The sequence below is a fragment of the Triplophysa dalaica genome, chromosome 20 (assembly GCF_015846415.1).
Source record: "Triplophysa dalaica isolate WHDGS20190420 chromosome 20, ASM1584641v1, whole genome shotgun sequence".
Classification (NCBI taxonomy): Eukaryota; Metazoa; Chordata; class Actinopteri; order Cypriniformes; family Nemacheilidae; genus Triplophysa; species Triplophysa dalaica.
In genome coordinates, this window is record NC_079561.1 from 14,053,675 (window position 1) to 14,078,235 (window position 24,561).

At 42.6% G+C, this 24,561-nt stretch overlaps 1 protein-coding gene and 1 pseudogene across 1 annotated transcript; both read right to left on the minus strand.

The window, feature by feature from the left end:
- Positions 1-324: 324 nt before the first annotated feature.
- Positions 325-443, minus strand: LOC130409862 (5S ribosomal RNA; annotated as a pseudogene).
- A 22,070-nt stretch (positions 444-22,513) lies between these two features.
- psmb11b (proteasome 20S subunit beta 11b) lies at positions 22,514-23,770 on the minus strand. The gene is made up of 2 exons (XM_056733596.1): positions 22,962-23,770; positions 22,514-22,874 (listed from the first exon to the last, which is right to left on the minus strand). The coding sequence occupies exons 1-2, from the start codon at positions 23,768-23,770 to the stop codon at positions 22,514-22,516; spliced, it is 1,170 nt and encodes a 389-aa protein (XP_056589574.1).
- Between the last annotated feature and the right edge of the window lie 791 nt (positions 23,771-24,561).

Consider the following 24,561-nt stretch of genomic DNA (forward strand, 5'->3'; position numbering starts at 1 on the left):
GAGTAAATAATTAAACAAGCAAACACACACACACAAACACACACACACACACACACAAATAGTTCAGATTTTTCAAAGTGCGCGCATTGGACTTAATTGACAGTGAACCTCCTTGACATCAACATCGGCCTGTTCGGCCTAGATGCGCTGTCTTGCTCGCAGCTCATTTAAACTGACCGTGCAGTAGACCAAGCGGACACCTAAGCAACTAAAGGTTCAACACGCAAAGAGAAGAGCTAGAGCAGAGAACGGGCGCGCGCGGGACGGGAAGCATGAAACCCGCTCAAAAGGGAACGGGACATTGGAAGGAAAGCCAAGACCAAAAGCTTACAGCACCTGGTATTCCCAGGCGGTCTCCCATCCAAGTTCTAACCAGGCCCGACCCTGCTTAGCTTCTGAGATATGACGAGATCAGGCGCGCTCAGGCTGGTATGGCCATAAGAAAAAGGTCTCCAATGTCGGTCCTGGCTGAGGTAATTCATACGCAGTTAGGCTATTCAGGTGACGGGATTTGTGGCTGTGAACCCAGGAACCTGTATAGCGGATCAGTAATTCACTCGTCGAATTTCTGTCCTTTCGAAAGCTCAGTGATGCATGTAAGTTAAAATGTTGTGTAATCTTGGTGCTGTTCACTGTAAGGATGGTTGTTAAGTTGCCTAGTTTTATGTCCGCATTTGCGTGAAGTTTATTCCAATGACTTTCAAGCGAGTGGCTAACTCAGGAAGCAGCCAGGTTAAAGTTTGCAGCCTTTGGTGAGTGGAGCGAGGTGTGTATTTTATTTTGTTTGTATGTTTTGTTCCATGTTTAAAAGACGGAAAACCCAATTGATGTAAATGTCGACTGTTCCCGAAATTAGAATACTGTGTATTTGTAACAGGAACGTGTAAACGGAGCAATGATCGTTTGTTATTTTACATATCCTTAAGGTCATTTTAATATGCATTGCATATTATACAATTGCATTATGATGTACTGTAACGTGTGAGGATTTACCTTTAAATTTGTGTTATGCCAAAGGCTTAATTGTTAATCAGCATATGTGTGTTGTTTTCTAGTTTTCACGTTGCTTATGCTGGTTCCAGAGTAATAAAACCGATAACACCCATTAGAGACTCTCTGCTTCATATTAAGAAAGCCAAGGGATGCTACATGGAGGGCCGCTTTTTACCAGTGAAAGAAAAATCTGAACGCCGTTCGTCAGTTTGGAAGATTACTATGAGGGCAATTTGTAAATCCCCGTATCCCTTCAGCGTGATATGCTCGCGAAGCCATCTGCATGTTCCCCTTCAGTTGGTCTCTCGACCTTGTGTTGAGAGACAGACTGGGGTTTGATTCTGAGAACCTATCATCTGATGCTATGTGTGAAGCTGCTTTCACCTTCCACGCTATAAGGTCCAGGATGTTATGGCGACCCATTGGGTCATATGCCAGCGCATTTTGGATCTGGTTGATGGGAAGGTCGACCTGGCTGCGCACCACCTCAGGTCTCATGCCTCGGGCGATGTTGGTCATGGCGAGTGCCCTGGGTCGGACGTTGTCCATGACGGTGGTCCAAGGATCTGTGGCTCAATCTTGCGTGATGAAGCTCTGAAGGTTCGCCTTCTTGGGCATCGCGCAAGCAGGGCTATATGGTGACACTGTGGAGATTTTCTGTAGTGAAGAAGCAGACTGTTCCATTACCCGGCCACCTATTGGTTGCTGAGGTCCAGCACACAGTCTGCCCTCCAGCAGCCACCCCTCCCCGCGGTTGCCCCTCTGGTACTGGGCCCTCCAAGGAGCCTCGCAGGAGGGGGCCTCTACCTCGTTGGGTACCCGCCTCATAGCGGCCCTGACAGGATCAGCCGTGGGGATGGAGAGTATACTGATTTCGCTGCCTTCCGCAATCTCCACGTGACGTTGCGTTGGCCGGTGGTAACACTAAGCAGGTAAGTAGGCAGAGCAGTCAACCTCTCCGGGGTCCCACCCTGTGCAAGGTGACCGCTCTGTCAGCCACTAACCAGCCTCCCATGGCACGGTGAAGCAGATCATTCCTCCGGTTCTGCAACTACGGTTCTTGGCTGCTAGATGAACCAGCCCATTACACGAGCTGGAGGACGATCCATCTCGGTAATGCGATCCAGTTTGCCAGGGCTTCTGGTGGAAAGTGTGATCAAACCTGTCCTTCTAACAGAGATGTCTTCCGGGCCGGACTTCATAGTGCCTTTAAAGGGGTGGGAGGCTGCGCCCCTCTCTTTATGAATGCCTCCTGAACTAGCACCTACACAAGCTGCCGTTCAGGATGACGATACAGAAGCGCATCTTGGCAACAAGATTGGTTGTGGCAGCTGAACCGTAGGACACTTACTCTTATGTCTCCTTCCTTCCGCGACAAGTCGCGAACGAGGGAAGAACGTATTAGTACTAGGTCGGGCCCTGTCTCCACAAACAGTCACAGGGACCTTGTGCTTCGGCACTTAGACCTTCTGGGCCTACGGGTTGACTGGGAAAGAGCAAGCTCTCCCAAGCGAGAGCTCCTCTTATCTCGGTGTGGAACTAGACTCTTATGCAGCATGCTCACCAACAAGCTTGTGCAGTCGGTGCTGAACTAGATGAAACTGGTCAGTCGGACTCCGGGTGACGCTGAATCACTTTTAGAGGCTCCTGGGGCACGTGGTGTCCTCGACGGGTAATCCCTCTTGGGTTGATTCACGTGCAGTCACTTCAGCACTGGCCTCAGAGTCAGGTTCCTGGAATGGCGGCACACCGGCACTAGGCGGGTTATGCTACGCCTCAGTGTCTACACACCCCAGACCCTGGTCAGATTTGACCCTTCTCCGAGCTAGGCCCACTCGGGTAGATCCGAGGCGTGTCATGACAGCACTAGGCTAGTCAGTGTCGCTCAGCTTGAGTTCGTAATACGCCTCCTCCAGCTTCCTCAGCACAGCACGGTGATGAATGACTGCCGCCATCTTTCTTTTATACCCGTATGTACGGGGGGGAGACTGGCGTGGGCGGGCCATTGGCCAATCCCCATTGCCGTTTTTTTTATTTCTCGGAATCAAACCCCAGTCTGTCTCTCAACACAACGTCTCATTCCCTACATTAGGGAACAAAGGTTACATACGAACATACTAATTACAACCTAACCCCACCTTGCTCCATAGTGACTGGTAATAATATTTTATGACGGATTTTTAATAAATTGTCTAGCGCATCCTCTGGTGTGTGCATTTGAAAATGCGTGTGCTGCAGTCAGACAGAGAGGTGAGCAGCCGTCAGTTAAACAAAGTGGATGTAGCCGCTGATGAGAGAAGATGAAAAGAACACTTGACAACTTTTTTGTGAATAAAGTTAAGTTAAGGCCTGATCCGTCCGAAAATCATAAGCAATGCTCTGACATGGAGCCTTCAAACCCTGGTCCATTTATCTTGAGATCTTATAAGTTTAAATTTCAGTTCACCGAAGCACTTTGAGCGCCAACACTTTTTCAGTAAGTTACCTTTCTTGTAAATTTGTGCTTCAAATAAAGAACTTTATGTTGACCACATTGTTAGTTAATCATTTACAAGTAAATTTTGCCTATACCGACAGTGAACTGGTAAATCCAGTTAAATGTGTTAAATGCGATGCGGTCTAAAATTAGGGTGCACCTAACTTTTGTGCTGGTGTACATAAGAAAAAAGTTAGGCTCACCAGTGCAACCAGTGCATAAAGTTAGTCTAGAGCCCTGAAGGACATAAAACATTATCAACTATGCAGATTTCATGTGTTAATCTACACAATCTATGCATGAGGTTAATTGATAAGTTTCACATCGAGTTAAACTGTTAAAGTAGATCATCTTGAAGTTTATGGAAATGGCGTTTAATCGCACGTGTCTGCGGTGAGTCTAATGCTAATAATCTAGAGGGAAACACCTTTTAAAACACTAACGATCCAGACGAAGGTAATGGTTATTCTGTCAACTGGTTTATGGGGGTTATAGTATATTTTGTTGGTGTTTAGAAATATTACTGTTCATTTAATGATCGCCAACACAGTTCAAATGTGTATGTGTATATATATATAAATATGGTGGTTTGCTCAACTTTACAAATATTTGTAGATTCTAGAGAGATTGTGAAATGCAGTGATGTAAAGAATGAAGTTAAAGAAGTGATGAGCATAAAAATATAGAAAACTCTGGCGAGAGTTAAGCAACACAAAGTGAATGATGTTATGGAATGTGGGGTGGAAGAACCCAAATGCAGGCAGGCACCGACTGGAAGGGCGGCTGTACCACCGGCTGAACAGCCGACTGGAAGGCCAGCTGGATAGCCGGCTGAACCCTGAACTTCCTGCCCCTATGGCGCCCCCCAAAAAAATATTTGGGGCTTGATATCACAAGACTCAGAACCACAGGAACTGCCCGCCGTTCCCTCTTCTTCTTTAGGAGGTATGAGGTGAAGGGCACCGCAGGCTCGGGGTTGGAGGCCTCCGAAGACGACCCCGAAGATGCTCTCCTCCCCTGCTTGCCACGGAGGCTGGTGGACGGTGGAGAGGCTGCCGCAGACGAGGTGTAAGATGCGGAGAGGCCCACGACCCAGATCTGCAAGGCTTCACCCTCCCGGATAACAACCAACGGAGATGGGCAGAGAGGCTGGACAGGACTCCTGGACTCCGGCCGGCTCATGGCTAACCATAGAACCCCATCGAAGTCCAGTGCGATTAGCCTTTTCATCTCCGCTGGTGATAGAGGGACCCTGAGGCCGCGGTTGAACATCTCCGATACCTACTCCTACCCAAATACAGACTCTGATGCAGCCTCCAGGAACCTTTCTGTGTAGCTCATGAGGTCCTCTTCCTCCTGACAAACACTACACAGGTAGCGAGTCTGGTGGCCTGGGTGCCGGTTGGCGGGACCCGTACGGGTCTGGCGGGACCCGTACATCTTGGCTACTGGGTTCAGTAATGGTTTGTGGATTCTGTCATTGAATGCGGGGTGGAAGAACCAAAATGCAGGCAGGCACGGTGGTGACGGGGGTTAAACAGATATTTATTGTACGAAAACACTACAAAAAGGACAAAACAAAACCCACGAGGGGGAAAACAAGACAGGATAACTATATAAAGAATATAATATAGAAAGAAATCAAGAACACGGACAAACTAAACTAGAAAATAAACACTGGTACAAAGACTTACTAAGACTCCACAGAAAAAGACAAAGAACTGGAACAGGATAACAGGAAGCCACAGAACATAGAATTAGCACACACTGGTACAAAACACAGCTTCAAGGTGCAATGATAACTCCAATGGACAGGATCAAGACACAAGAGACACACAAGAAGCAATCCACGAGCACTGGACAAAAGACATGAGGATCATTTAAGGGGAGAAAGACAAAAGATAATTAACAAGGAACAGTTGAGGGTAATGAAACACTAATGGGAAGGTAACAAGGAAACGAGATGGCGGGAATCACCGACGAGACACGAGCAAGCACATGGCAAATCAAATCAATAAACAAAGCCATGACATTCTCACACAAAACCCTAAGGCTATGCCATGACTCCGCTGCAAGGCAAGAATAAACATAGTGGAATCATGACAGACTAATGGTGAAATCAAATTAATCTTGTGGTCATTGTCAAAAAGGGCTTTTGCAGACGTTTGTTTTTTGGTCAATGTAGTGGAATAGGCGGGACCGGTGAGTATGTGTTCATATGCGCCAGCTGTGCCTGCACTGGTCTCGTATCACGTAGGAGATCGTGAGCATATAAGAGAACGAGCGATCGGGCCGTCGATGAGAGAGGACCGGGCCCGAACATGTTTTACGTTTGTATTTATGTTTTATTCGCCGGCCGTCGACCGTGAGGGTCGGCCGGCTGTCATTTTACTTCCGTGTTTTTGTTTGTGATTTGTTTTGTTCGCTGGCGGTCGACCGTGAGGGGCCGCCGGCTGTTATTATTTATATTAAACCTGTATTTAAATGTCTGCCGGTTCCCGTCTCCTTCCTTACTTCCATTTATTAACCTTTCTACAGTCAATAAAAGCAATTGATGTGATCTTGTGTTTCTGAACATTTGTAAGTCAATTTAAGCTTCTCTGAATAAGCCATATTTATTGTTTAATTATTCAATATTTATCATTCATAATAAGCAGATGAATTGTTGTCGGTTTTATAAACGTATATTACTCAATTTTTATAAGTGATTAATATTCAGAAATATAATGTAGACTTTATCTAATTTATTTTAGTGTCATGACTCATAGCTGGGGGGGCACGGTGGCTTAGTGGTTAGCACGTTCGCCTCACACCTCCAGGGTTGGGGGTTCGATTCCCGCTTCCGACTTGTGTGTGTGGAGTTTGCATGTTCTCCCCGTGCCTCGGGGGTTTCCTCCGGGTACTCCGGTTTCCTCCCCTGGTCCAAAGACATGCATGGTAGGTTGATTGGCATCTCTGGAAAAATTGTCCGTAGGGTGTGAGTGCGTGAGTGAATGAGTGAGTGTGTGTGCCCTGCGATGGGTTGGCACTCCATCCAGGGTGTATCCTGCCTTGATGCCCGATGACTCCTGAGATAGGCGCAGGCTCCCCGTGACCCGAGGTAGTTCGGATAAGCGGTAGAAAATGGATGGATGGATGGATGGACTCATAGCTGGTAAATTTAGGTACTCTTTACTTAAAAATATAGAATAAAGTCTACTCAATCTAATTGAGTGGAAATTGTTGCCTCAATTTTATTGAGTAGATTCAGGAAGTTTGCATACAGTTTACTTTGCTACCTAATATATGTAAGTAAAAGTGTAAAAGTAAAGTGATTTGCATGGGTAATATTAAATAACACAATAATCATTTTTTTTCAGTGCATAACATCTCTTACTTTCACAATTCCAACATCCCACCGTTTTAAAAAAAACAATACTTTCATTTGGTTCAGTTTATTTTGGTTTAAAAACAAAGGTTTGTTTAAAATGTCCTACTCTCTTTCTAATGTGCTGCATCTATTAATCCCGATCATCCTTTCTATACATCTCCTACAGTATTATTGTATTATACGCAATTCTTGGTGGCTTCCCCTCCCAGATAAAATCCACAAAACATTTATTTGATATTTTTTCAACCCACAAAGGCTTTTTTTTGACAGAAACCAAACAAAACTTCATGTATATTGTTTTGTCTTTGTTAATTTGCCCTCCTGATTTCCTTCCAAACCTTTTTACTATCTCCATTGCTTCTTTAACTGCGTGTACATGTTGTGACATCTGCATACTGAAAAATATTGTGTTAGTTCTTTTGTCCTTAAATTTCAATTCCATTCTCTTTACTTTCTTTGCTTATACCGAGGCCTAGAGGCTCTGCCACCAATGTGTATAAAAGTGCTGACAGGGACATCCCTGGCTCACTGATCTCTTTAGTTAAAAACTAGACGTGCACCGATTGACCGGTCAGAAGCCGGAATCGGCCGGTTTTCGCATGATCAGCCGTGACCGGCCGGTCAGTCTCACGTCTTGCCGTTTCGAAGCCGTTCGTATGTCGCTAGCGACTCGGGCAACAATGTCAAGTAGTAAACATCCGTTCAAGACGGCTGTCTTCTACGGCTCATTTGCGCTCGTGACTGCGTGGTTCCACCGATCTGCGCGAATGTCCGCGCGTATACGCACACACTGCACAGACAATTTTTGACAGTCCAGTAGTTCACCTTCGTTGCTCCGTCTACTTGTACTACATGCTAACTGTGATGCTAAACTCTGACACATGCTAAACTCATGTTGAAGTCGTTCACTATGTGTAAAACAAATGTAAATTCCATTCAGCCCGATTAATTGTCTTACGTTTAAACTATGGTCATTTCACTGAGGTAAGATGACATTTAACACGACTTGAAAAAAATCCAAAATATAAAAAATGAATAAATCAATCAATATTTGTGATATATATCTGATTGAGTTCTTTACTAACACAAAAAAGGGCGAATACATATACATATTTAGAGTACAATTAACTCTCAAGGTTTTCAATTTTTATTGAAGTGGCAGCTAAAATCAACCCACATCTTTTAGTACTACAGACCTAAGATAAAGACAAGTTATTTTACATTTCAGAAAAATTAAATAAAGGAATGATAGTTTCATAAACAGAAACAGTTTAAGTATTTTATTGTTATCTTAGACTTTTGTGAGAGTACAAAAATGAAAAGGTCGATTAAGTGATTAAGTTTAGTTATATTTTATTATTTATACTTATTTTCAGTCACAGTTCTTCAAATTAAGAGTTTTTCGGGCAAGAGAAGATTCTGTAATGTAATGCAGGTTGTAGAACTGTATTTAGGAAAATTGTAATGTTCAATAATTTATGTAGTGATAATAGAAAAATATGGAAAAAATGTGTATTGAAGAAAAGTTAATGTTTTTTTATATAGCCTACTGTCAATTATAGTTTGTGGATATAAAATAGGAATCGTCAGGTTTCACTTATAATAAAATCGGAATCGGCAAAGAAAATTGCTATCGATGCATCTCTATTTAAAACACTGAGTTAAAACCCGATACACACTCAAAAAAATTGGCGGTTGTTGGTCTAAAGAATGTAACTATGTTTAAATTAAATAATGTGGTTACGTTTGAGCATTAAAATTAAGACAGTCATATTGACAGAATTAGAAAAAGTGACATTTCACATTTACACAGCTCACTTATGTTGAATAAATGAAACGGAATTGCGTTGCTTCTGCAATACCGCACTTTGGTCAGCAGGTGGAGCTATATCTGCACATGCGCAGATGGAAAGCACATTCAACGATCGTCGTTCAGCACACTCACTCAAAGTCTCTCAACGCCATTTTAATTGAATCAAATTCAACATTTCCCAATCTACATTCTGTCTTTATGTGGACACAGGTGCACTCAAAAAAAATGTTTTTGCTGCCTGTTCAATTTACTTAACTTGCTTAAGTTAAATCAACACAACTTTTGGAAAATATGGTTACAACATGATTGTTTTATGTTTAGTCATATAACTGAATCCATTCATGTTGGGACAACATAAAGGAGTTGTGTTGTGTTAACATAAAATAGTTATAATAGGGCAGAGGACTTATATTTCCCAGCATGCTTTGCGTACACTGCATTTTGAGAGTTAATTTCTTAAATAACTGTTTTATATTGTGCACTTTTCAGTAAAAAGAAACACTTGTTAGTGTTTAATGTTCATTTATCTTAAACGTTTTAAAGAGTTAGTTATATTTTTGAGTTTGGTGGTTACCCTTGTTCAGAAAAGTGTAGCCTTTGGTTAGGTCGTGGGCGGTAACAATAATTGTTTTGCATTTCTGTTGAGTTCTATTTCTCAATATCATCTTATTGAAGTTAAATGAGATAATGTCTAATAAATGTTACAAATGTATAATATAAAAAATGTTGAGCAATTCATTTTATTTTAGTATTTTTATTTGACCTACAGACTTAGTTGCTCTAAGTTCCAATCATTAAGTACAATCAAAACAAATGGATAACATTAGCAAAGCTTATTTCTGTTAAATAAATTGAACTAAATCAGGTCATCTTAGATCAAGCTATAGTCATTAAATTCAAGACAATAATTTACATTTATTCAAAATAAGTGTGTGATGTACCATTTAATTAACAAAGTTATGGGCGATTTACTTAAAACATTATGTTACGATTAATTGTATATTACCTTTTCCATTTAAGCAACTAAGTTTGGTGGGATCAGTTGACATAACTTTATTAATTAAATACAACATTTCATTTCTAAGAGTGCACTTAATTCTCGTTACTACTCCTTTATATAAAATTCTTATCCATTTAATAAAATTCTCTCCTCAACCAAATCTTTTGAAAACTCAAAGTAAAAACTTGTGCTCTACTCTGTCAAACGCTTTTTCAAAATCCAGACTTATAATGTTTGCTTTTATTTTTGTCTCTTTAATATTCGTTAAAATATATTTTACGCTTAACTTTGTGTCTTCTATGTCTTTCCTTTTCTCTCCATATGCTAGGTTAGTCTTAAATATTGTTGGCATTACTTCTCTCAATCTGTTTGCTAAAATCTTTAAATCTGTATTTAACATTGTTTAATGTCTGTTTAATAAGTCTTTCTTATCTCCTTTTTTCTTATAAATTACTTTCTTCAATCCCATGCTCATTCTAAATTCTTTTGTCCCTTGTTAAAAATATCATCATATATTTCTTTTAAAACTCCAATTAAAATATCCATGAAAACAATATAAAATTTTCTCCCCAGGCCATCTACAAGGGTAAACCAACACAGTCTATACATGAAAGGCACTTGAACATTTTCACTTTCAGAAATTCAAGTTTATTTACGTTACAGTTACCAGCAGGATGACGATGTTTCCATAAAAAATAGGGCACAACACTCTGTATTTATACAATTTTTTTTCCATATTAATTTTTTACAGTTGTTTTTCCTGTATTTTACATTTTGTATTAAATTACATTTTAGCATTAACGGAAATGTCTGTAAAATAAAGGAAAATGTCCTGGTAGTTTTCTGTCAGTACTTTAACAGTTTTTCACATTATTTTTTTGTGCTATCCTTGTCCTGCTGCCTCTGCATGGTTTTCTTCTTGGAGATCCTGACAAACTGTAATAGTGTGTTTTTGAGGCACATTTATAACAGACAAACAAATGCAGATTATCTTGTCTCTTAGCCAAACTTCATAATTTTTGTGCTGAATATAGGATACTCTTATTCATTTTTTAGGCATTTGTTTTGCACGCCACAGCTGTCTAATAACGGTCTAATAGCTTTTTAGAAAGACATTTTCACAGATTTTAAAGCTTTAATGTGTAAATCTTTCAGATATCAAGAATTAGTCTCAACACTGTTGACAAGAGTTTTATCTTTATTTAAGCTGCAATGCATGCTGGGAGTCATGAATGAGTTTTGTATTATGATTTTACCAACACTCTAAAAATGGCTGGGTTAAAAACAACCCAATTGGCAACCCAGTGCTGGGTAAATATTGGACAGAACACATGCTGGGTTAAAGTTAACCCAGCTTGCTGGGTTTTGAAAAAACCCAAAATGTAGTCATTTTAACTATTCATGTGTTTAATTCTGGGTTATTCTTGCTGGGTTATTCTTAATTTATTCTGTACTTCATTGTCAATCAAAACAATTGACATTTGTTTTTAAAAAAAATATTTTTTATTTCACTGTAAAAATAATTGTTAATAAAAATGTCAACTTTTACACCCAGTAACAGCAATATTTTTAGATTTGCATAATTAAAAGAAAACAGTTTAATAAATAAAAATGTTTCATATCAAACATCAAGAAGCATTATAAATAACATTATAAATGACCAATAAACATACTCCACAATATGTAGCAACAAATGTCAATTAATAAAACTAACTAAAGACATATAAATTATGTATAATACATTATGAATTACACCACTTAATACACTAAGAAACCACACGTGCAGCAAATCAACTCATTAAATACAGGCTACCACACTCGTCTTTCTTTAATATATGCACAAACCTTAAAATGTTTGGTTTAAAACAGAGGGAGCAATATAATTGACTGGCCGCTTAATATTCAGAGTGGACACCGAGAGAGGCGTTCCTGAACCGTGAATGCTTGCCCGCGCTCGAGGGGCACTCGCCGGTTTGACTCAAATTTTTTAAAATTCTCACTAAAGTTCATAAACTTAGCTTACATGTGATGGGGTACACTAAAATTTTATTAATTTGCATTTTCGCGCATCTTCACAGGACTATGCGAGGTCAATTTATCTGGAGATCTGAGGTAACAGTTGCTGGTCGTCTAAATTTCATCACTAATGTTAGTTAAGACACTGTTGCCTTGCAAAACTTTACAAATTATGCTTATTTCAATAAATATTCAATTAAAAAGTAAAAACCTTAGCTTTAAATTGCTCCAGCCAGTGACTTTGCCCCTTTGTTCATTATAAAAATGAAAGTTGCGAAGTACACTCAACGTCTTCAGGGCGGTAAGCGCTCGAGACTCTTCAAATAACCCCGTGGCAGAAACAACCCTGCACATTAACCCAGCGGGTTTAACCCAACGCCTTGAAAACTAAAACTACCCAAAAAGTGTTTAACATGTGGAAAAATAACCCAACAAAACAACCCAACGGACTCAACCCAGCGGTATGGGTTAAAAAATAACCCAGCCATTTTTAGAGTGAACCATGCATTGCATCACGAAGCTTTATTTTGTTGATTGTTACAATGTTGAGATTCATACATTGTTTCTTATTGTATAATTGAGTCAAGCAAAAGTCACCACCGTATCATGTATCATCAGAAAGTGGACAAGAAAATTTAAATTCCCTTTTTGTCGGTTTATCGACGTTGTGTCGAACCAAAAGATGGAGTTCGTCTTGAGAACCTATCAACTTCTGACTAGTTTAGAAAAGGCCAATGAAATTGGCGAATTAAATTTATGTGCCAGACTCCGCCCCCGGATATCAGGGTATAAAAGGGAGACGGCCTGCTGCATTCATTCACCTTTTGTTCTTCGTAGCCTTCGGGAAAGATCGACATCAAGACCAATCTTTACGCTGAATTACTGCTGGAACCTTATGACGTGGTGCAGCAGACTGTCACTTCCTGCGACTTCCCCTGGGCGTCCCCATCGTGGCATGTCCCGCTGTTCTCGTGGCAAGGGGGGCGTGGCTAAGCAAAGTCTGCAGTTGGAGAGACAGAGATATAAGTAGGTCAAGTTCAAATTTTAAACACCGGTGTCTCGTTTCAGTGATTGGCAAGAAGACGGTAAAAGACAACAGGAACAGGCGACAGAGAGAGAAAAATCAGCTTAGAACTCGAGAGAGACGAAAGTTTGCAGGAGAACGAGAGTACCAGAGCAGGCAACAAAAGTGTTTCTTTATGTGCCCCAGGGCCATAGCTTTACATATTGTTTACTTTTATTTTCTCGCTCGTCTGACTTTTCCCAGGAGGCGGTCCCACCCCGTCTTGTTCTTCAGCCACGTATTTGCAAATGGTGCGTGATGATTTTGAGATGTTTTGAGACGCAGCATCAGAGGGTGACCTACTGCCATTCAACCCCCTTTGGGGGGGTCGAGCCCAGGAAGATGTGGACGTTGAGATGTCAGCCATGCTTTCCAGGGCCGCCGCAGCCGTGAGCATAACGATCCCCGGCTCTGGTTTCAAATCATTCAAATCATGGAGTTGCATGTGGAACTTAGTAAGACCTAGAATGCCCCCTCAGGGAGAAGGGCGTGCAGGTTCTCAACTAACTTGACGACTGGCTTATCTTGGCACACTCACAAGATCTGTTATGTGCAAACAGGTACCTGGTGCTCCGGCACCTAGATCGCTTGGGACTACAGGTCAACCGGGAAAAGAGCAAGCTCTCCCCCGTACAGAGCATAATTTTTCTGGGTATGGAACTCGACTCTGTCTCCATGACAGCACCACTGACTAACGAGTGTGCACATTCAGTGTTGCACTGCTTTAACCTTTTCAAGCTGTCAGCGGTCCCCCTGAAACAATTTGGACAGCCCCCGCCTGCGCTGGCATATCAACTGCCTAGAGTTGTTGGCTGTGCTACTTGCACTGAAGAGGCTAAAACCTCTCATGCAGGACAAGCACTTGCTGGTCCGGTCGGAGAGCACAACTGCCGCGGCGTATATCAACCACGAGGGTGGCATCTACCATCGACAGTTAACGTGACTCGCCCAACACCTCCTCCTGTGGAGTCAGCAGGTAACCAGCTCCCTGCGAGCCACACATATCCCATGCGACCTGAACAAGATAGCCAACGCGCTCTCTCATCAGTCGACGCTTGTGGCGATGTACCTGCCCAACTGAACTTGGTTCTCGGAGCTAATGCTCTTGACGACAACTCACCCCTGGCCGATTCCCCTGACGATGGACCTGCTTTCTCAGTGGAAGGGCACATTATGGCATCCCAGACTAGACCTCTGGAACCTTCATGTCTGGCTCCTGGGGTCTCATTTATCAAAAGTGCGTGTTTTGTCCTACGAGTGAAATTTAGGATGTGTTAAAGTAGAAAAAAATCTGAATTTATCAAATGTGCGTACACGGTTCTAACACACACCAGTGAGTAATCATTGTTGATAAATCCCACATGTTCTTAAGCACCATGCATGTTCAAGTTCATGGTCATTTGCATTCGGAAACACCCCCAATGAACCATATATGGTGATGAAACCTTCCTTTATAAATCACGTGAATGTACTCATGATCAAACCGGTATTTGAAAACGCATTCTTCGTGCAATGCATGTTTTGCACAATTTGGTTTTTCTTGTTAATTTCATAATTCTTTATAAGAGAATAGGATAGGATAGTTGAGTATTTGCAAATAAAGGACAAAGGAAACACACGGTGGCACTTCCTTTTTGTAGTATCACTGTTCTACCACTAGGTTTTCTGCGTAAGCATGCTCAGAGGTGTGCGTGTATTTATGCACATTTCTACTTATAGGTACAAATTGGTATATCACACACTTGGTGTGAAACACACTTACTATGCATACATCTGAGTTTCCACACTGTTGATAAATGAGGACCCTCGACAGGACGAGGAGATTCTGAGTGGCCTTACCCCTGCAGTAGTCGACATGATCCCTCAGGCTAGGGCCCCTGCCACTAGTCGGCGATTCGCCTGTAAGTGGCGCCTCTTCTCATCCTTGTACTCTTCTCGAAGAGAAGACCCACAGAGTAACTCGATCGGGAACGTGCTGTCCTTTTTAGAAGAGAGAAGAGAGAGTAATCTCTCCCCTTCCACACTGAAAGTGTATGTATCTACCATTGCCACTCGTCACAACCCAGTTGCTAGTAAGTCTCTAGCGCAGCACAACCTGGTCATCAGGTTCCTATGGGGCGCGAGAAGGCTGAATCCGCCTCGTCTGAGCTCCATACCCTCTTGGGACCTTGATGTGGTCCTGGCAGGCCTCCAGAGGCCCCCCTTTAAGCCCCTCGGAGATGCCGCTCTTTTTCACCTCACTATGAAGACGGCTCTCCTGATTGCGCTCGCCTTCAAGCATTCTCCATGTCCATAGTTTTCCGAGAATTCCGGCCCTGTGATTCTCACATCATCCTGAGACCCCAGCCCGGCTACGTGCCCAAAGTTCCCACCACTCCCTTTTGGGACCAGATGGTGAACTTGCAGGAAGACCCTACCCCATCCTTGTTGTGTCCAGTATGCGCATTGCGCCTCTACTTGGACCAAATGCAGAGCTTCAGGAGCTTTGAACAGCACTTTGTCTGTCTTGGAGGTCAGCAGGAGGGGAGGACATTCTCCAAACAGAGATTGGCGCACTGGATTGTGGATGCCGTTACTACGGCGTTCTGGTCCCAAGATCGCCCATGCCCACTGGCAGTGAGAGCTCAGTCCACCTGGGGTATAGCCTCCTTGTGGAAACTGGCTTAGGGTGCCTCTCTGGCAGACATCTGCACGCCCAACACCTTCGCAAGGTTCTACATCCTCCCCATAGAACCGGTGTCAGCTCGAGTCTTGCCTGGTACCAACAGGTAAGACCGGTAGCCGGTAGGCCATTCACCTGCTATAGCACCTTCCCCCATCCTATGTGGGTCAGCATGCGATTCTCGCCTCCCTTCTTCCCCCACTGGGTGAAGAACAGGCATTCTATCCATCACTAAGCATCTCCTGCGGGCGGGCTGGGAAGAGTAGCCCTGCCCCCTTAGGCCGGGTACAGTTCTCTACGGCATACCTTTATCGGACCTAGTGCTCCAGACGTAGTAGCCCACCAGCCTGGAGGTTCCATGTGATGTATAATCATGATCGGTTCCCACCATGGTAACCCATGACCTTCCCTAGGTGGACCTCCACTTTGCGGTACTTCATTCAGTCCGCACATTCCTTCCATGAGTTCTCCCCTACCGGCGAGACCATGTTGTTGTCTCCACTAAACTCTTCCCTACGCTAGGAAGTGGTCTGTAGCGTTTCTTCACTGACAAAATGGCGCTTACCCAGTGGCTCTTACGGGGCCGGGCGGCTTCTTGCTGTTAGAGAAACAAGGACTCCGCTGGTGATGGCCGATGGCAGGGGCTTCCCATCTTTCCAAAAGCTCTGGGACCCCCTACCTATCCAAAAAGGGAACGTCTTGGTTACGGATGTAATCTCAGTGTCATGGTTCCGCCTCACCATGTCAGGTATTTCCTGGTCTTGAGGTGGAATCAGACAGGATCCCTTGTTTTATGTTGGAGAGAGACTACTTTGGCACCTATTAGTTGCCATACTCTCTCTCCGGTCTTTTCAATGTTCCTGCCCTCCTGTTTCCTAGTTAGTGTAAATTAGTTTATCCCCTGCACCTGTCCCCTCTTGATTTGGTTCCCTTTATATTGACCTCGTGTTTCTTGTCTTGTGCTGGTTCATTGTTTGTGTCATCCGTGGTGAGTCCTGTGTCTTGTTTAGATCAGTTTATTGTAGTTTAAATGTCAAGTGTTAGTCAAGTGTTAGTCAAGTGTTAGTCAAGTGTTAGTCAAGTGTTAGTCAAGTGTTAGTCAAGTGTTAGTCAAGTGTTAGTCAAGTGTCAGTCAAGTGTCAGTCCTTGTTCCTGTTTCCATGTTTTGTTCTGTTGCCCCCTCGTGGGTGTTTGTTTCACCACCCTTTGTGTCCTCACCACCCTTTGTGTTTCATGACACTCAGTTCCCTGATGGAGGGAACGAGATGTTGTGTCCTTCATGCCACAATGCTGCAGCAGTCAAGAGAGGCTCTCAGGCTCCTCAGCCCAAAGGTGAATGAATGCAGCACGCCGTCTCCGTTTTATACCCGGATATCCGGGGGCGGAGTCCAGCATGCAAATTTCATTCGCCAATTTTATTGGCCTTTCCTAAAGTAGTCAGAAGTTGATAGGTTCTTAAGACGTGACACAACGTCATGTTCCCTCCATCAGGGAAGTGAGATAACATCCGTAACCAAGACGTTTTGTTTGGCTGTCATAAATGTGCTTCAGAAACAAACTATTAAAGCTGATCAAAAAGTAATAAAAAAAATAACGGATAACTAAAATAAATAACGGAGTCTAACTAAAGGAAACAATAAACACTATCAGGGTGACTTTGTGGTGTTGTTGCATTATTGCACCATTAGATGGCACTCAAGCTTCTTGAGTTGTAAAGATGTGTATAGCCAGGAGAGACGAGTGAGAAGAAATACTGAGCGTGTGCATGCATGTTATGCTGACCATTAGTGCGGATTAATAAAGTTGTAAAAAGGATTTACATTTCCAGTTTCTTGTCTACATAAAGACATAACAAAATTGGGGACGAGGATTTCTTTTTCTCTCTACAAGATTGTTTGAGGATGGCTTCAGTAAGTGCTCCATTTCCCAATCCTTTTTTGCCTTGTCCCGTTGAGCCTGCTATACCGCTAGTAACATGGCTGAAGATGTTTCGAAAACTACATGCTCGTTATCAATGCTACTGGGGATTCTTGGGCAGATGCCGGAAAGCAGGATTTACTTCTCCACTGCCTCGGAACTGAAGGTCAGAGATTGTTTTATACACTGCCCAATACCGGTGACGGCCTGGCTGATGCTATTAAGGCTTTGGAAGAACACTTCGTTCCAAAAAGAAATGTGGTCGTGGAAAGACATGCTTTCAGGAAACGCATACAGAGGACGGATGAAACTGTAGTGCAATACATTACTGCATTGAGAGATTTGGCGACTACTTGTGAATTTGCTGACAATCTTGATGATATGCTGCCTGATCAGCTTGTCGAAAATATTGCTAACCCTTGCATTCGTGAAAGATAATTAATGGAATCTAAATTGACACTGGAGACTGCAATTACAATTTCTACACAGCTAGAGGCCGCTGATGCTCAGGCGAAATTGATGACTACAAGTTCCCTCGCTCCTGTACAAGCCGTACATGTCACTCCTGCTTCTGGACGACAGCGTCCTAAGCCCAAATTCAAAGCACGTACCTCATCAAAACCTTCTGCTTCTACTCCGTCAGCTCGAACATGCTTTCGCTGTGGCTCTGCTGGACATCTTGCAAACGCACAGAACTGCCCTGCTGCATCTGCTAAATGTAAGAATTGCAATAAGATCGGACATTTTGCACGAGTCTGCCGTTCTGCTCCTACTCATTCAGTGCATTCAGTTGAATTACCGGAGGTCTGTGTTCTTTATCTGCCTGGAGTAAAGACCATTTGATGTGTGATGTGACCATACATGCCTCACCTGCTGCCACTTCTGTGTCTCTTCAACTTACAGTGGACTCTGGTTCATCATTGTCCATTCTGCCGAATCATTTGTATGAGCAGCATTTTTGCACTGTGCTGTTACAAGCTCCTGCTGCCCGTTTAGTTACTTACTTACAAGAGCCGATTTCTGTACTAGGTTGTTTACCTGCAAAGGTAACTAAATATGGCATTACCTGTCCTGCACACTTCTTTATTGTCGACAATGGCACAGCTTTGCTAGGCATGGATCTCATCAAGGGACTTCAGCTTCGATTTAATGGACACACTGTGCTGCTACCGACACAATCCACCTCAGTCTGTGCCCTCTCCACTTCTCCACCACAGCGTGCTACATTATGCGGTGTAAAAAATTTCACCCACAAGGTAAACATTTCTGACTCTGTACCTCCTGTCAGATGCAAATTGCGTCGCTTACCTTTCTCTGTGAGAGATGCTGTTTCCACAGAACTGGAACGACTCCTACATGCAGGTGTGATTGAAAGGATTGACTCTTCTCCATGGGTTTATCTGATTGTTGTGGTCCAAAAGAAAACGGGGGGGATCCGAATGTGTGTTGACCTGCGAGGACCGATGCTGTACAGTTGCGTTCTTTGCTGGGTCTTCTTTCATGGTACAACAAATTCATTCCTAATTTGCTTCAGTGGTGATGCCTCTGCGTGGATGCCTGAGAGATGAGAGTGGATTTCGCTGGTCTGATGAAGCTCAACAAAGCTTGTATAATGTGAAACAACTACTAGTACACAGTCCGGCACTTGCCCTATTTGATCCGGAGATCCCAGTGGTCATTTCTACTGATGCGTCTGCTTACGGACTAGGTGCTGGCTTCGCACAAATATGCACTGATGGTCAAGAACGTACTGTTGCTTTCGCGTCCAGAACACTCACGTCAGCTCAACAGAAATACTCCACTGTGGAAAAGGAGGCTCTGGCGTGCGTCTGTGCAGTGGAAAAAATTACTTTGCGGACTGACCATCAGGCCTTAACAACACTGCTGACAACAAAAGGGACTGATAGAGCTGGCATGCGCATAGCTCTGTGGGCTGCTCGGTTGCTCTGTTTCGACTACATAGTTGTGTACCGTGCTGGATCTAAAAACCACACTGCAGATTGTTTATCTCGCTTGCCCTTGCTTCTGACTTCGGCTGCTGAGTCGGATACAGAACCCGAGTTTGTTGCTTTACTGTCCACTGGTCCGATTGCCATTTCCCAGGATGAGTTTGCTGCTGCCTCTGCTCACTGTTCTGAACTTTCTGCACTGCACACACAAATTGTGCGTGGATGGCCTCCATCTTCTGCTGCTTTGGATCCTGTTCTTCGTCCATGCTACAAGCTCAGGCATGAGTTTAGTGTGCAAGCTGACTTTGTATTTAGAGGATCTCGATTGGTAGTGCCTGGGAAACTCCGTGAGTCATTGTTCCGTATTGCACATGAGTGTCTTCAGGGAATTGTGAGAACAAAGCAACGTCTGCGTGACATGTATTGGTGGCCAAACATGGACACATTTGTGACTGAGAAAATTGCTGCGTGTCAATTATGTCTTTCTCTGGATAAATCTGCGAAAGCCTCTGCTGTCCCACTCCAGCCTGTTCCTTTACCTTCTGCACCCTGGAAAAACTGGCGATTGACATTGTGGGCCCTTTCGAGACTGCTGTCTGGGACTGTCGATATGCTCTGACACTCACTGACTATTATAGTAAATGGCCTGAGGTAGCCTTTACTGCGTCTGTTGCAACAAAACAGGTGACTGCATTTCTTACCTCGGTCTTCAGTAGACACGGCAACCCGACCACTCTGGTCAGTGATAATGGGCCTCAGTTCACTTCTCCTGAGTTTGCTGCATTCCTGAAAGAGAGAGATATTAAGCACATTCGCACTTCAGTGTATCGTCCTGCTGCAAATGGTGCTATAGAACGCTTTCACAGAGTTCTTAAGAGTACAATCCAATCAGCAATCATAAAATCAGCACCATGGAAAACAACAGTGACTGACTTCCTGCAGATTTATCGCGCTACACCTCATGCGGTGACTAGTGTTTCTCCATTCTAATTACTTCATGGAAGGAAAATGCGTACCCGTCTCAATGTCCTGAAATCTTCACCTTCTGGTCATGAGCCTACACAACTGCAACAGCGGGTTTCTTCACGTCAGGAGGTCATGAAATCTCGCTTTGACCACAAGCATCGAGTGCGTCATTTTTCTTTTCAAAAAGGAGATAAAGTGCTCATTAAGAAGACAGTACATGTACCAAAAGCCTATCCAAAATTCAGTCCTCCAGTTGAGGTTAGAAGAAAGGTTGGTCCTTACACTTACCTCTTGGACGATGGAAAGAAGTGGCATGCATCCTGTCTTGCACCCGTACCAACTAGAGAGCTGGATAATGGAATGACTCTCAATCCTGAAAACTTGATTCCTTCTCATGCTCCTTCATCTGGAAATTCAGTGTCTTCTGTTGCTGGTTCAAGAGAGCAAAGTCAAAGACGTGAGCCGGGTTGGCTAAAGGACTATGTTTATTAGTCACAGAATTTAACATGGACTTTTGCACTATATATATATATAAATCATTCACATAAAGTCAAGTACTGAATACTAGTTGAGTAGTTGGTTCATACTGCTTTTTCTTTAAAATAATCTTCTGCATTCATTTAATGTGTTGCTTAGTGTAATTCATTTATAGGTGAAATTGTTAATACATGGTAGATTTGCTGTTCTTGATTCTATTTCATGTCATGTGTTGGTTACAAAAGAATTAATTTAAGTAAAAGGGGAATATGTGGTGTTGTTACATTATTGCACCGTTAGATGGCACTCAAGCTTCTTGAGTTGTAAAGATGTGTATAGCCAGGAGAGACGAGTGAGAAGAAATACTGAGCATGTGCATGCATGTTATGCTGACCATTAGTGCGGATTAATAAAGTTGTAAAAAGGATTTACATTTCCAGTTTCTTGTCTACATAAAGACATAACAGACTTCTTATTGTTTCTGTTTTCTTCAGTCATTGTTTTTGTTATAAGCAGGGGTTGAAATTGAAGTTGAATTATAGAATTTAGGAATTCTAAATGACAACGTAAAAATCTTAAAGAGGGGAGAGCACATGATGTGTGTTTCTTCACTCCGTGAACATTAATGGTGCTAATGCCAGTACTGAGACACCTCTCAGCTTACTTGTACATCATATATGTTGTAAACACTAATTACTGTTAAAATGCAGTTACAAAAGATCATGAAGTTAAATCCAATGCTCAAATAAGTTTTTCTTCTTGATTTTATTTGACTTATTCATTTACATTAAGTCATTTAGCAGACACTTATCCAAAGCGACTTGCAGGTGGGGTAAGCAATGGAAGCAATTGGGACAGCATAAGTAAAACAAAAGCATAAGTGCAATCCAAAAAGAAGACTTGTCTCAAATAACCTAACACAGTATACAGAGCTAAGTTATTTTTATTTTTAAAGAGTAGAGAAGAAATAGAAGTCAGAACTGATCATTCAGGTATTGACGGAAGAGATGTGTTTTCAGACGTTTCTGATTCATGGAATATTGCATTAAAATTTTATTTTAAAGTACTTTAAAAAATGATGGTAACAATATTACGCACAATATTTTTAAGTAAACATCTGTGTCATTTTGTACAATGTGGATGTATGTCTTTACTCTAGTGAAAATGAAAATTTCTCAAATAACGCATATACACACACAGGCTAAGGAACTAAGTTTCTTTGATTCTAAAACAGCTAAGCTTAACACATAACGCAAATCAGTTTCAGTGCAGTGTTGTTGCACATTAAAAAAATAAATTCTGTATGCTTCCAGTAGAGGTCCATGTGGTTCAATCTTTAGAGCGCTGGACTGTTGGCATGAATGTAATGATGTGACAAGTTACATCAAGTATGTTGATATCAAACAGGTAGACAAGCTATTCTGTTTATTACAGCATTTATTACTGTTTAGTATGGATAAGAAATCTACAGCAACGTACAGCACAAAACCATACAATGACTTTAGTTAACACTAACCAGAAATAAATAAGCATGAGACTTTTGACTGAATTCACACAATCTGTGTAGACCTAATAAGTGAACATGCGCAGTATCCAAGGATAGTGGAGGTCTCGTGTCCCGGGCACTGTTAATTTGGGAGTCGCAGGCTTAAAAGTTTGGGAACCCCTTGGTTAACTAAGTTACTTGGACAGAACTGATGCCTGCAAAACTAGTTTTATACATTACATTTGATTTCAAAATAACAGAGTAATAGGTGACAAAAATTGTTTTGTTACAGTACAAAAAAGGACAATCTTTTCAAAACCAAAATTCATTTAACCATCACAGTCTCCTCTGTTTTCCTCTCCTCTACCCTCTTTCTCTCCCTCTCTTTCTCTTTGTAATATTCCTCTTTCAGATCTTCCCTCTGTCTGCGCCTCCATCCTTTGGCAGTGACATGATAGAGATCAACGTTATTGCCTGAGTATGCATCCATGTGTGTGGCACGGTATACAGCCTCTCTAGCGACTAGAGTTGCCTCTTCTACACTCATACCCCAGTAAACACTGCTGTCGAGGATCGAGTATGCGTAAGGTGATCCAGATCCCACTGAGAACAGCTCCCCCTTCAAACATAGCCCATCACTGCACACGTAAACAACACGTGGGCCAGACACTCTCGAAAGGCCTACACTTGAGTAGTTTTTGGTTGCGTCCCTTGAAGAAACTGACAGAGCATTTTTATAATCACCTCTGATTGATTGAGTTGTTGCTCCAGACCTTAAGTCTGATTGGCTTCTTGAATTGCTTGCTACTCTTTGAGTGTTTGTGTTCCTCTTCACAGTAGCCTGAGTATTTGCATATCTTTCTGTGACTGTGACCTCATCTGCACCGGTTTCTCCATCCCCATCCCATCCACACAGGGTAGCAGCGACGCACAGCTCTGTGCCTTTAAACGGGTGCAACATGTGGGACAGCAGTTTGGCAGCACCCCCTGTTGACAGCCTCCTGCGATGTCGAAGCTGATACAGCCTGAGCTCTCGTGCCAGGATGCGTTTCCAGAGGGCACAGTCAGCCGAGGTTCCAGATGTGGTACCCACCAGGTGAGAATGGATGGGTAGGACCTTCGGGGATGAAGGGCAGGCCACAAGACCCTTACAGCTGGAGCGAGTGTCGGCTGCAGCAATCACCCCTCCCTGAAACGCAAAGCCCAAAGTTGTAGTGCCGTGAGAGAGAGTGAAGGGCAAAGGGACGGCCGGAGAGATTGAGCAGGGTGTTGGTGTAGGAAGAGAGACGGACGGTAATGAGGGGCGTAGATGGTCAACAGTCAGTAGATTTGTGGTGGATGAAATGAGGTTTGTTTGGCCAAATCTTAAAGGACTCTCTGTGAGGTACTTGGCAACCGGCATGTAAAACTCTAGGGGACTCACACCGCCCCCCCTAGGCATCCAGGAAGAACAAGCTTCTCCATGACTCCATCCTCCATTAAGATGAGAGGTATTTTCGGGCATAAAGAAGTGTGAGAGTGGAGCTGTCCATTGAGGAAACAGAGGGGGTTCCTGCAAACTGCATACATCTTGTAAAGCCATAGATTATTGTGGAGATATACAGTAAATAATCACTCTGTAAATTATTTTACAGTGTAACATGAACTTTAAAAACATGTCATACAAAATCTCAAGCCTACAGACCTTTTCCTCTTAAGGCGTTTATTTTTGTCTTTGTCCCTTTTCATTCATACTGTAATGATTCCGCACATCATTTTTATCCGCGTTTGTCGATCCAACTTTTTATTGGTTGCACCTGTTTTATTTATCTTCCGAGTGGCCACAGAACCAAGCGTTTGAATAAAGGTCCTTAAACACTTCTTCCTTTGACCACTGCAGTGTTTCTCCTATTCTGTGTGAGCAAAATAAATGTTTTCAAAAAAGTATGAAAATTCAAACAATGATTGTATCAGCACTTCAGGTAAAAACTAAAACGTCCAGTTCTCTTGCTGTCTGCTTCAGTCATGAATCTGCCATTAGAGATTTTAGCTCAGGAAAGCTGTAAATGTTTTCTGAAGTTGGAGTGGCACTCTTTTATCAGCACTACTCGGTCATTAACCCAACCAACGACGCATAAAAATGCCAAACTAAGTCTTTTTTCCTAAGCGTATCACTCTTAAATTTCATCTTCAATCAAATTGTGCATGCAGTTGTGTTTTTTTTTCGTCCTGCGCAAAACATTACAATTTTAATGGTTTCCAGTAATCATTTGTACAAAAATTCTTTATGTAGTGTGTTTTGGGCCTTATTCCAGTGCGATTTAATTTGTCATGTTTCCACCATGCAGATAACAATAGAGCCCAACACATACCTGCAGAAACCCACAGAGATAA

What these genes read in the sequence shown, in the direction of transcription:
- psmb11b (XM_056733596.1), bottom strand. Translation starts at nt 23,770, where the DNA reads ATGGCTTTACAAGATGTATGCAGTTTGCAGGAACCCCCTCTGTTTCCT. An exon ending in AGAAGCCAATCAGACTTAAG is followed by an intron (nt 22,875 to 22,961) that starts GTCTGGAGCAAC and finishes AAACTACTCAAG; the next exon opens with TGTAGGCCTTTCGAGAGTGT.